At 43.3% G+C, this 13173-nt stretch overlaps 1 protein-coding gene and 1 long non-coding RNA gene across 5 annotated transcripts in view; one reads left to right on the top strand and one right to left on the bottom strand.

Moving 5' to 3' along the window:
- The window catches only part of LOC101951371 (EF-hand calcium-binding domain-containing protein 6-like), a 102733-nt gene that overhangs the window by 54763 nt on the left and 34797 nt on the right, over nucleotides 1-13173 (top strand). For all 4 annotated transcript variants that reach the window (XM_065596790.1, XM_065596789.1, XM_005281986.5 and 1 more), the window contains exon 12: nucleotides 5148-5258. In XM_065596790.1, coding sequence (XP_065452862.1) covers nucleotides 5148-5258 — 111 coding nt within the window. The remainder of the gene's footprint in view (nucleotides 1-5147; nucleotides 5259-13173) is intronic.
- The window catches only part of LOC135983701 (uncharacterized), a 23336-nt gene continuing 10177 nt past the window's right edge, over nucleotides 15-13173 (bottom strand). Inside the window, exons 3-4 of the long non-coding RNA XR_010601446.1 lie at nucleotides 3536-8835; nucleotides 15-643 (exon numbers count right to left, since the gene is read on the bottom strand). This is a non-coding gene — a long non-coding RNA (uncharacterized LOC135983701). The remainder of the gene's footprint in view (nucleotides 644-3535; nucleotides 8836-13173) is intronic.

Genomic DNA, 13173 nt, shown 5'->3' with positions numbered 1-13173 from the left:
GTAACCCAGCCCCAGCCAAAATCTATCACTTGGGCAACACAGCTCTGTTTGCTGGATAACTAGGTAGAGTAGCTGTGAATGTAAATACAATCTGGTTCTGAAGCCTTTCCCTGAGCCTGCAGCTCATCACTAGCTGTCAGGGAGAGCTCATTTAAACTTTGCTTATAAATCATCATTTGAAATTATTAGGTTGGTCAACATCACCGAAATGAATGCACTGACATTGTCATAAAAAATAACAGCTGTATAAGGAAGCTAGTGTATGTTCATACTTTTCAAATCTATTATACTTTTTCAGATATATGTATTTTATCATACACTGTATATGTTTTTAAAGTGTGTATTAATGTTTCAGTTTCAATTCAGACTTCCAAACAGTCACTAAATTGGCATGTAACTAGTTCACAAAACTGGGGGGAGGGGGAAATTCGGGGGGGTGTAGGGAAATCACTGGGTGCTTCAGAGGGAATGAACAGAACAGGTAATCATCAAGTCATCCATCCCTCAATATCCTCCAGTCTTTGATGCTTCACCCAGCATACACTATTCTGATCTCAATTACATCAGCCTAAATTCAGGCTAACTCTACGGATATCAGGAGTATTATTTTGGATAGTTGGCCTGATTCTTGCAGATCCTCAACCTGTGTAAACTGTTAAAAACAACAAGGAGTCTGGTGGCACCTTAAAGACTAACAGATTTATTTGGGCATAAGCTTTCGTGAGTAAAAACCTCACTTCTTCGGATGCATAGAGTGAAAGTTACAGATGCAGGCATTATATACTGACACATGGAGAGCAGGGAGTTACTTCACAAGTGGAGAACCAGTGTTGACAGGGCCAATTCAATCAGGGTGGATGTAGTCCACTCCCAATAATAGATGTGGAGGTGTCAATTCCAGGAGAGGAAAAGCTGCTTCTGTAGTGAGCCAGCCACTCCCAGTCCCTATTCAAGCCCAGATTAATGGTGTTGAATTTGCAAATGAATTTTAGTTCTGCTGTTTCTCTTTGAAGTCTGTTTCTGAAGTTTTTTTGTTCAATGATAGTGACTTTTAAATCTGTAATAGAATGACCAGGGAGATTGAAGTGTTCACTTACTGGCTTATAAAAACAACAAGGAGTCTGGTGGCACCTTAAAGACTAACGGATTTATTTGGGCATAAGCTTTCGTGAGTAAAAACCTCACTTCTTCGGATGCATATGCATCCGAAGAAGTGAGGTTTTTACTCACGAAAGCTTATGCCCAAATAAATCCGTTAGTCTTTAAGGTGCCACCAGACTCCTTGTTGTTTTTGTAGATACAGACTAACACGGCTACCCCCTGTTACTGGCTTATGTATGTTACCATTCCTGATGTCCGATTTGTGTCCATTTATTCTTTTGCGGAGGGACTGTCCGGTTTGGCCAATGTACATGGCAGAGGGGCATTGCTGGCACATGATGGCATATATGACATTAGTGGATGTGCAGGTGAATGAGCCCCTGATGGTGTGGCTGATGTGGTTGGGTCCTCTGATGCTGTTGCCAGAGTAGATATGGGGACAGAGTAGGCAACGAGGTTTGCTACAGGGATAGGTTCCTGGGTTGGTGTTTCTGTGGTGTGGTGTGTAGTTGCTGGTGAGTATTTGCTTCAGGTTGGGGGGTTGTCTGTAAGCGAGGACTGGCCTGCCTCCCAAGGTCTGTGAGAGTGAGGGATCATTTTCCAGGATAGGTTGTAGATCGTGGATAATGCGCTGGAGAGGTTTTAGCTGGGGGCTGTATGTGATGGCCAGTGGTGTTCTGTTATTGTCCTTGTTGGGCCTATCCTGCAGTAGGTGATTTCTGGGTACCCGTCTTGCTCTGTCAATCTGTTTCCTCACTTCCCCAGGTGGGTATTGTAGTTTTACGAATGCTTGATAAAGATCTTGTAGGTGTTTGTCTCTGTCTGAGGGGTTGGAGCAAATTCGGTTGTATCTTAGGGCTTGGCTGTAGACAATGGATCGTGTGATGTGTCTTGGATGGAAGCTGGAGGCATGTAGGTACGTATAGCGGTCAGTAGGTTTCCGGTATAGGGTGGCACTGCTATGGGTACTCGCATGGCCCCACAGTATGCCAACATTTTTATGGCTGACTTAGAACAACGCTTCCTCAGCTCTCGTCCCCTAATGCCCCTCCTCTACTTGCGCTATATTGATGACATCTTCATCATATGGACCCACGGAAAGGAGGCCCTTGAAGAATTCCACCTGGACTTCAACAATTTCCACCCCACCATCAACCTCAGCCTGGACCAGTCCACACAAGAGATCCACTTCCTGGACACTACAGTACAAATAATTGATGGTCACATAAACACCACCCTATACCGGAAACCTACTGACCGCTATACGTACCTACATGCCTCCAGCTTCCATCCAAGACACATCACACGATCCATTGTCTACAGCCAAGCCCTAAGATACAACCGAATTTGCTCCAACCCCTCAGACAGAGACAAACACCTACAAGATCTTTATCAAGCATTCGTAAAACTACAATACCCACCTGGGGAAGTGAGGAAACAGATTGACAGAGCAAGACGGGTACCCAGAAATCACCTACTGCAGGATAGGCCCAACAAGGACAATAACAGAACACCACTGGCCATCACATACAGCCCCCAGCTAAAACCTCTCCAGCGCATTATCCACGATCTACAACCTATCCTGGAAAATGATCCCTCACTCTCACAGACCTTGGGAGGCAGGCCAGTCCTCGCTTACAGACAACCCCCCAACCTGAAGCAAATACTCACCAGCAACTACACACCACACCACAGAAACACCAACCCAGGAACCTATCCCTGTAGCAAACCTCGTTGCCTACTCTGTCCCCATATCTACTCTGGCAACAGCATCAGAGGACCCAACCACATCAGCCACACCATCAGGGGCTCATTCACCTGCACATCCACTAATGTCATATATGCCATCATGTGCCAGCAATGCCCCTCTGCCATGTACATTGGCCAAACCGGACAGTCCCTCCGCAAAAGAATAAATGGACACAAATCAGACATCAGGAATGGTAACATACATAAGCCAGTAAGTGAACACTTCAATCTCCCTGGTCATTCTATTACAGATTTAAAAGTCACTATCATTGAACAAAAAAACTTCAGAAACAGACTTCAAAGAGAAACAGCAGAACTAAAATTCATTTGCAAATTCAACACCATTAATCTGGGCTTGAATAGGGACTGGGAGTGGCTGGCTCACTACAGAAGCAGCTTTTCCTCTCCTGGAATTGACACCTCCACATCTATTATTGGGAGTGGACTACATCCACCCTGATTGAATTGGCCCTGTCAACACTGGTTCTCCACTTGTGAAGTAACTCCCTGCTCTCCATGTGTCAGTATATAATGCCTGCATCTGTAACTTTCACTCTATGCATCCGAAGAAGTGAGGTTTTTACTCACGAAAGCTTATGCCCAAATAAATCTGTTAGTCTTTAAGGTGCCACCAGACTCCTTGTTGTTTTTGTAGATACAGACTAACACGGCTACCCCCTGATACTTGTGTAAACTGTTGTAGCTCAATTGAAGTCAGTTTTCACCATCTGAGGATCTGGCCCTATGGTTCTATGAATAGCTGCACAGCATCCCTGCAGAACAGCATACGTTGTATGTCGTGTACTGTGGCATCCCCACCCAGTGGTTTAACAATGTGAGGGCCAGCCGTTCACCCCTACAGCCAGTGCTTACTTTGTGCCAGGGTTTGCCAGGACTGAGCCCCAGCACCTCTAGGCTTGCTGCATCAGTTATGACATTAAAAAAATTGCTTGAGCCCCAGCACATCTTTAATTACAAATTAAACACTGCCTACAGCCCTGGTTGTCTAGAGAGCTGGAAGGAAATCTTATTGCCACTTCCTGCTGCCAGCTCTCCTCTGATTGCATGAGGGGATGGCATTCCAGCAGGGAGACAGCAGGTGGAGAGTCTGGGTTCAGGACTGGGGGCAGCCTGTCTGCAGGTGACTATGAGCTTGCACCATGCTGCACTGCACGTGAGAATCAACTAGAGCCTGATTCTTGCAGATCCTCAACGTGTGCAAACGGTTGTAGCTCAGTTGAAGTCAGTTTTCACCATCTGAGGATCTGGCCCTATGGTCTGAGGGAGTGTGTTGTTTTTTCTCAGATTGACAGTGTATTGACATTGCATCAGCAATACTGAGGTGTAAATGAAACTAAGTGACACCAAAGAAAAACTAAATCTTCTCAGAGCAAGTGCAAGAAACAATTGACTCTGCCCCTCTCCATGGACTTCCTGACAAATAAACCAGGTCAAATAGGCTGATTTTGTACTGTGCATTTTCTCCTTGCTCCAAATGTTTGTGAGTCAGAACTCCCTAAAAATAAGCTCCGTGGAGTTTAGAACAAATGATACCCTCATTTCTTGAGTTATGTTAAGTGGCAGAGGGTGATGATGAAAATCAAAACAACAAATAAATGCTACGTTTAGTGTATGCTTTCATTGCCTTTGCAAAAGGAAAGTATATCCCCCCCCCAAAAGTCAGCTGTATTTTATCAGCTTTGCAAAATGATGAATGAATGCCTTGTTCATTACTATTGCTTAAGTCATTCCTATTTATGCCAGTATTTGGAGGATTATGTTTTGATTGTTCTTGAGAGATGAAAACACTTTCTTGCTGATGAATAAACACTGCCACTTTTTAAATATTTGTATGCAAAATGTCTTTAAAGCCATTATGAAATGCTTTCCAAAAGCTTTAAGAAGCTGTTTTTCGAAAAGCCACTTTTTCTCTACATTTTCTTTCATGCTAAACAGTCCAAATGAAAGGCCTTTCAGAGTTAACTAGTTTAAGCAATACCAGTGTTTTAGTGTAATGAATAACTTTTTATAGAGGACAATTGCACAGAGTTCAATATGCTAGTATTTCTATTTCTGTGCCCCACCAATGCGGGATTCTGTGGTAGAATTTCTTTCTTCGAGAAAGCTGAAGCGATCAAAACCCTGATTAACCTCTGATATTCACGTGGTGCTCTTGATCTTGAGGACCGAAGCAATAACAAAGAGTTAATGGCAGCCATATGCTTAGGGTATTGTGGGTACTGTTGACCCAAATGTGAACTCCGTGAGTGACTGCTGCTAACTGCTGTTTGTTTCAGGTTTGGCGTGGAGATTACTGATGAAGAGTTTGAGCTGCTACTTGACAGAATCCCCCTTGATGAAGATGGAAATGTCAGATACCCCCAGTTCATGGCCATGTTTGATTCTCGGTACTCAGCTTATACATTTTATTTCTCATTTGTTAGTAGAATTTTTTTGTTTAATCTAAGAGGCTTACATAACATTGCTAAACAGGCTTGGATTTCGTAAATGTGCTCCTTTATTTCATTCATTTGTATTTCATATATATAATATGCTGATAATACTTAAGACTAGGTGATACTATCATCACATTTTATTTATAACTTAATTGCTCTTTAAATACTTATTAATTAGTTATTGTATTATGAAGAATACACCATTGAGGTAAATAGTTGCATATTTATATATCTGTGATATATCTAGTGCTAAGGAATATGATAAACTTGTAAGTACAAACTAATGATTTCTAAAAACAGTCATAGATGCTTTTAATACCTATGTAAGAACATGTTGCATTTGCAGATACTATATATAGTTTGGAATGCTTTTGAGCGGGGTAGTTGCTTTATGGAGATTTTTTTTCTATTCAACCTCTTAAGGCCTAGATATGGATCGAGTTTAGGTTAAAAATGATATTTGACATACATGGTGATATTTTATTGTTGAAAATTAGGGCCTGATCCTGAAAACCATTAATCATGTGAGTAGCACTGTAGAAGTTAATGGGATTACTCAAGTGAGGACTACTTGTTGGAGTAAAGTTTTGAAGGAACTAGTCCTTAAATTGGAATAGAAAGTGACCACAACTTGACTCTGGGATGGGAAAAGCAAGACTTATTTTCAATGAATTGCTTAAAAGGTTAAGATCCAATCCTGCAGTCCCGGTGTACATCAAAATCGTAAATTTTGGATGTGCAAAATCCACAGGATTGAGACCCTATACTGGGCCAATAAAGGTGCCTTTTATATTCAGACAATAAATATATATTTCCCAAATCTTTTTTTATGAAAAGTTGTGTATGTGGGGGTAAACTTATAAATTACAACCTCACTTGTGCATATTACATGTTGGGCATTTGTGCTCACATTTCACAAAAATGTACATGCATGTTTACATTTGTTTGTGCTGTTTAAATAACCTGAAATGTGCACGGGCCATTATTAGAATTTGTTCCCACAATATCCACCGAGGCCATGGGATTTGGAGGTGAAAATTCTAACACTCGCATGCATATGTATATGTTAGAGCTATTTGAAAGTAATGCCCTATTATTCAAGTTTTAGCAGGTGTTTACACCTGCATACTTCACGTGCAAGTCAGGATACACCCAGTTTTGTGAGCATATACATGAAGGCCAGGTCTAAGGTTTTGGTGAGAATTTATCTTGCATTGTATTGAAACCATATGTATTACTAAAATGCAATTTATACACTGCAAACTTGGCCAATTTTCACATCTCTTTGATCCCACCTCCTCCTCCCTACTTAGAGTAAGTCTACACCACAGACACTACAGCAGCACAGCTATGGTGCTGCAGCTGTGGCACTGTAGCACCATAGACACTTGCTGCAGTGACGAAAGGGGGGTTTCTGTTGCTGTAGTTAATCCACCCCCTCAAGAGTCGGTAGTTAGGTCAATAGAAAAATTCTTTAGCATATTGTTTACTCCTGTTGCCAAAACTTCCTCTCCAGTTCCCAGTGATAGATATTCTTCAGTCTAGTGTCAGTTCATGCCATTCCACTGAATCTTTTCCCACCAAAGTAATTTAATGATCACTTCTTAATGATGTCTAGAGGCCTCGTCTCCATTTTTAATCCTCCTTGTTATCTTTCATACAGTGGACCAACACTTTCCCCTCAAGTCTTCTTTCCAGACTTCTGGAACTCTTGCCTCTCCTGGTTCTCCTCTTCTGATTTATTTATTTAGTTTACTGCTCTATTAGCATTGCTTTCTCACCTTCCTCCCTTCCCTTTTGGTAGCTGTCCCCTAGTGGTCTTTCTTTGGTACTTTCTCGTCATTCCCCCCTAGTGTGAACTGATGTACTACTCTTGTTTTAGTTTCCACTTACATGTTCATGACTCTCAAATCTATATCTCTACCCCAGATTTCTCCTGCTCCATCTACGCTTCTATCATCTCTTGTTTCTTTGGTATTTCCTCAGGGGAATTAAATATGTCTAAAAAGAGACTTTATTTCTTTCCCCCTATTTCTCTGTCTCTGTTAACAATACCACTCTCTCTTTCTAGCTACTTAAGCTACTATCAATACCTGGGTCCTTTTTGGATCACTGAACAAATAAACTCAATGGCCTACAAGCTTCAATTCCCAGAATCACTCAAGATTCACTCCATCTTTTATGTTTCTTTCCTCAAATCATTCGTTGACAACCCTTTTCTCAGCTGGGTAGATCCACCTCTACCCCCAGTAATTGTCCACAGGCAAGGGGAATATGTAGTCCATCAGGTCCTCAACTCCTGACGCATTGGGGGAAGCCCCAGTTTCTAATAGACTAGAAGGAGTACGGGCTAGAAGAGAACCAGAAAGAAATGTTCACCCTTCTGATCTCCTGTAGGAATTTCACCAAAGGTGACAAACCAGGGTCGAGGGCCCCTAGGAGGATCTCTCAGTGGTCTTGGTTGCCTGGTAACCCATTGAGCTCAGTGGGGCCCAATAAACTCACACTAAGTGACTATGCTCCCTGATTGATCAGAAGAGCCAACAGATCATCATTTGAGCCCTGTAGCAACAGCAGCACAGTGGCTGCTCAATGCATTCCATGCCCACAGCTGCACCAGACCTGCTTCCTGTCCAACTCTAGTCCCTGCCTGCCTCCGAACTCCTGATTCCTAACTCCTGGTTCTGACCTCTGGCTTGTCTCCAGACCACGACTCCAGGGCCCACTACAGGAATTAGCTCTATTACTGTGGCTCAGTTCTCCAGCCACAGCCAGCCTACTGCTGGGCCTTTTAAGCAGGAGAATCCAACCTCCTTTGCAGTCTTTTCCCCTGCTGAGCTCCCTGTGTCTACTTATAAGGACTAGATGCTTAATAGATCATCACGTCACTTTGTCCCCTCTGTTGAGAGGGGGGGCTAAGCTATCAATCAGTTACCTGACATCTGTGGAGTCTCTCTATAATTGGTTTTTCCCCCTTTCCTTTTTACCGTCACAGAAAGTTTCCAGGTGTTACAGGGCAAGTCTCAATTCTCTGCTTCTAATGTGGGAAACTGAAGCACATCAAAAGATTATGCCCCCAACTGGGATATGACTACCGTGGTTTCAGTGTTGCTAAGATTTGTGGTGTTTCTCAGGTCCAGGAGAACCATAGTCCTAGGAGTTTTGTGGTAATGAGCTTAAGAAGAGGGCAGAGGATGAATGGACTTGTAGGCTTTGGGTATGGTCAGACCCTGGTCAAGTGGGATCTGATCCCCACTGAGTCCTTGCGGGCTCACCATCCTATTCACATTTTGGACTTACTTAGTTGCTGGAATTGCATTCACCCGCTCAGAATGGGGTAGATTGAGAGTTGTGGACAAGCTATCATAGCGTGGGATTGGAAACACTTCTGAGCCCTTCTGGAGACACAGCTTGGCAAATTGTGTCTAGGAGAGCAAGGGAAGCTGGAGAAGGAATGCTGAGGATGCCTGGGAGCTCTTCCCCATGGTCTACTCTGACGTCCTTGAGACTTCTTCCATGTTTCTCAAATCTAAATGAGATAAAAGTGGAGAAAGTTTGACCTATCTCGAACGGAAACCAGAGGAGGAAAGTCAGACAGTCTCTCCTAGCCCAGACAGGCTCTCTAAGCCACAGGAGGTGAGAGCAATTTGAATCGGTCATCCTCTAGGTCCAAGAGACCAAGGCTTTCTGACAAATTCTGTGCTTCAGAACCAGGGAATTTGTATGGCCTGGTTGTGGATCAGTTAAGATGAGGTGCACTAGGAAGCATATTGGCAGTCGTAAACAGGGTCAGAGCTCAGAGATAGTTACTTAGTTTCCCCATTCTGAGTTACAGAATGAAATTTTGTAACAAGATCATCTGCAGTCAGCAGGGAAACTCTGAGTCCAGGTGTTGGTGCCTAAACCACCACAGAGGCTTCTTCCAGGCTTACCTATGCCATACTGTCAGCTGGACACCTTGGAAGGGAAATGGCCCTTGAAAGGCTGCTTCTGCAGTTTTACTGGCCTGGCATTGACCAAGAAACCACCATCTTCTGTTGCCTCTTGAAGGTAGCCCAATGCACCTAACCACAGTAGCCCTTGAAAAGATTGGGATGGATGTAGTAGGGCCAGTAAAGAAGAATAGCATATTTTAGTAATAACAGATTATGCTATACAATATCCCAAAGCCATCCCACTACAAGCCACCACAGCAAGAAACATAGCTAGAGAATTAATTCAGATATTTTAACCGGTGAGGTTGCCCTCTCAGAGTCTTACAGCCCAGGATCCTAAATTTACATGACACTTATTCTGACAGTTTTCGTATCTGCTGAAAATCAAGCCTGTGCAGACCCCAGTCTGCCATACCCAGCTATTTGATTTTCCAAAAGGGTGGGCAGAACCTGCCAGGAACTTAAAGCCCCTCCCCTCAGTTGAGTGGGAGAGGTGTTCCAGGACTGGGAATCAAGTGATTCTGTGGGACAAGAGAAAAAAAGAAAAAACAGAAATGGAAGTGAGGGTCAGAGGTGTAAAACCAGGGTACCACCTGGGGACACTGAGCAGAGAGCTCCAGACAGTGCCCACTGCTCCGCAAAGGAGTCAGTAGATGCTACACAGAACTCTGGCTGGATATGTGAAATGACCCAGGAATGGATGTGCTACTCCCAGGCTGATGAGCCAGTGGAATGTTTTAACAGAACCCTTAAAACCATGTTAGGAAGAATGAAGAGTTTGAGGTTAAAGACTGGGACAAGATTTTGCCTTATCTACTCTTAACAGTGAAAGAAGTCCCCTCAAGCATTCACTGGCTTTCCCCATTGAGTTATTAGACAGAAGGTAACCTTAAAAGTACTACCCTGATCCAGATGCCTGGGACCTTACTGGACCCGTGCTATGAGTGTGCTACAATAATAAAGAATGGACATATCTGACGTTATCCAAAAAAGTCAAAGCCTTAGGGGGAAAAAATCCTTTGAACAAAATTAATTCAGATCTTGCGGCTGTCAGTGGCTTGTGCCACTAATGGATTTATTTAGAAAAAACTGTCTAAGCAGATCCACTGTTCCTAGCAGTCATCTGTACAAATTGAGTCCTGTGCAGCTTAGACATCAATGGAGTATTTAGTTCACAAACAGATGCCTCCAGGAACTTCTTGCAGTCATACCAGCGCCAGGAACACTAAGTCCTCTACCTCAGTAGGAGACTCTTACCTCAGGAAAGCAAATAATTTGCTATGAAATAAAAATGCCTGGTGATCCCCTGGCCAGAGGGGCATTACAGTTATCCCCTGGGGTCTTCTTTCATCCTAGTCACAGATCATGTACCCACTTTAACACATTGGATTCCTCTCTTCTGTGGCTTTGTGCAGAAGGTACTTTGTAGGGATTTGGGTGCAGGAGGGAGGGTAGCAGGGGACTTGCTGCTCTCTATATCACCATCCTTTACTAGTGGCACAGATATCAAAGCTGATATCCTAGCAAGAGTTAATGCTGCTTAAAACAGTATTAGCTCCCTCTGGGTGCCTTCTGCAGCTGCTATTTAGCATGCAGAAGGGGACCCTGCCAATGCGCGGCAGCCATGGTGCAGGGCAGAGGGGCAGCTAGCCTCGTGAACACTCCTGCCTTTAATCATCTGGTGGGTCCCTTCCCCACAGATATGTGGAACCTCACTTTCTCTGGATTCTTTCTCTGGATTCTCTGGATCTGTGGCACCTCACTTTCTCTGGATTCTCCTTTTCTCTGGATTCTTCCCCCTTGAAGGGATAATTTAAGGAAACTCCAAAAGAGAGAAACTTCTGAGCTTCAGTTCGTTTGCAAATTTGACACCATCAGCTCAGGATTAAACAAAGACTATGAATGGCTAGCCAACTACAAAAGCAGTGTCTCCTCCCTTGGTGTTCACACCTCAACTGCTAGAAGAGGACCTCATCCTCCCTGATTGAACTAACCTCATTATCTCTAGACTGATTCTTGCCTGCATATTTATATCTGCCTCTGGAAATTTCCATTCTATGTGTCTGACAAAGTGGGCATTCACCCACGAAAGCTTATGCTCCAATACATCTGTTAGTCTATAAGGTGCCACAGGACTCTTTTGTTGCATATTTCAAGGAACCACTCAAGGTGACACCCATCCAGTTACAGGGGGAAAAGGAAGGACACACCAACTCAAAATGGTACCAGACCTCGCCAGAACAACAGGTGCAAAACCTGCAAACATATCAATGCTCAATGATCAACGCCTCCCACAACACACCTTTCAAGATCCCTGGGTCCTATACATGCCTATCACCTCATCCAGTGAACTAAATGCCCCAATAACAACTATATGTGGGTGAAACCAGACAATCACTACACTCTTGAATGAACTCACACAGGGAAATGATAAAAGACAAAAACACCACATCACCTGTGGATGAACAGTTGTCACAAAGCGATCACTCTATATCTTACTTAGTCCTCATTTTCAAAGGAAACTGGCACAACACTTTCAAAAGACGAGCCTGGGAGCTTAAATTCATAACTTTGCTAGACACTAAAAATGATGGACTGAATAGAGACACTGGATTTATGGCTTATTACAACAATCTGTGACCCACTAACAATGCCCCCTATGACTAGAATGGTCATTGAAGTATGTGTTAACAACTTATGCTAAACAATCTATTCCACCTTGATTTAGCTGTGACACTCTGAGTATATTTTCCAGACCTGAAGAAGACCTCTGTGTAAGCTTGAAAGCTTGTCTTTTTCACCAACAGAGGTTGATCCAATAAAAGATATTGCCTCACCCACTGGTCCCTCTAAAGGATGGATATGTCATTATTATTTATATATTTGTATTGAAGTAGCACCAGTCAGGATTGGGGCTCCATTGTGTTAAGACTATAGACAGAGATGACATAAAAATAGCCCCTATCCCAAATAATTTACAATCTAGCTAAATCCTTGTAGTAATCTAAGACAAGTCATTATAGCATCCAACCAGCAGCTGAGGGCCACATTAGAAATCAGAGACCTGCTGTGACAAGAGACAGAAATGACCAGGACAATGGAGAAATTTCAGTTTTCTCAGCCCTGCCTGAGAAGGAGCTAAGATTAGAGGTCAGATACAAGTTAAAGTATATTCCCATTCCTCCCTCCTTGAACTCACCCCCCCCCCCCCCCGCCATAGGAAGTGAACATTCTGATTGCCACCAGTCCCCACACACATGGATTTCCTGCTTCTGATTTGTAAGTCACACAGAACCAAGCATTCCAATGCATTTTGGTTCCTTCTCTCTTCTGCAGTCTCTGCTGAGCCTAAGTATCAGGCAACCATAATACAACTTTATATACAACATCTTTCATTTTTTTTAACTGGTTCCAAAGAGCTTCACAGAATTAAACAATACAATTATAGCATTACTTTAGATAGAAAAGCAGAAGGATATTTTCCAGTGCAATCTGAAGTGTGATGAAGACTTGCTGAGGCAGAAGGACACACAAGAGTGTTCCAAGCATCAGGAACTGTGGAGGAAGCTTATGCACCCGCAGGGGAGAGATTATGTGGGAGCAGTGAGGGAAGTAGAAAGACAAGGTCAATGAGAGAGGCTGGAGTAACGTCATGAAGGGTTTTAAATCTAAGGATAGTTTTCAGTGGGACCTGGAGCATGCAGGCAGCAAATGGAGATGTTTGAGGATAAAAATGATATGGTCCTGCTTCTTTATAAATATGAATGTGGGCAACAGCATTCTGCACACACTGGAGTCCAGAGAGCTGGTATATGGAGAGGTCATAGGCAGGGCCAGCTTTAAAACACAAGTTTTCTCTGCTGTAGGAGAAGTAGGGCTGACCTCCTTGGGCTAGGTAGGGTTCATGCTACATTTACCAATATCTGGAGACT

Source organism: Chrysemys picta, chromosome 5 (genome assembly GCF_011386835.1).
Source record: "Chrysemys picta bellii isolate R12L10 chromosome 5, ASM1138683v2, whole genome shotgun sequence".
Classification (NCBI taxonomy): Eukaryota; Metazoa; Chordata; order Testudines; family Emydidae; genus Chrysemys; species Chrysemys picta.
Note: the sequence above shows the minus strand (reverse complement) of the source record. Positions and strands in the feature narration are given on the sequence as shown.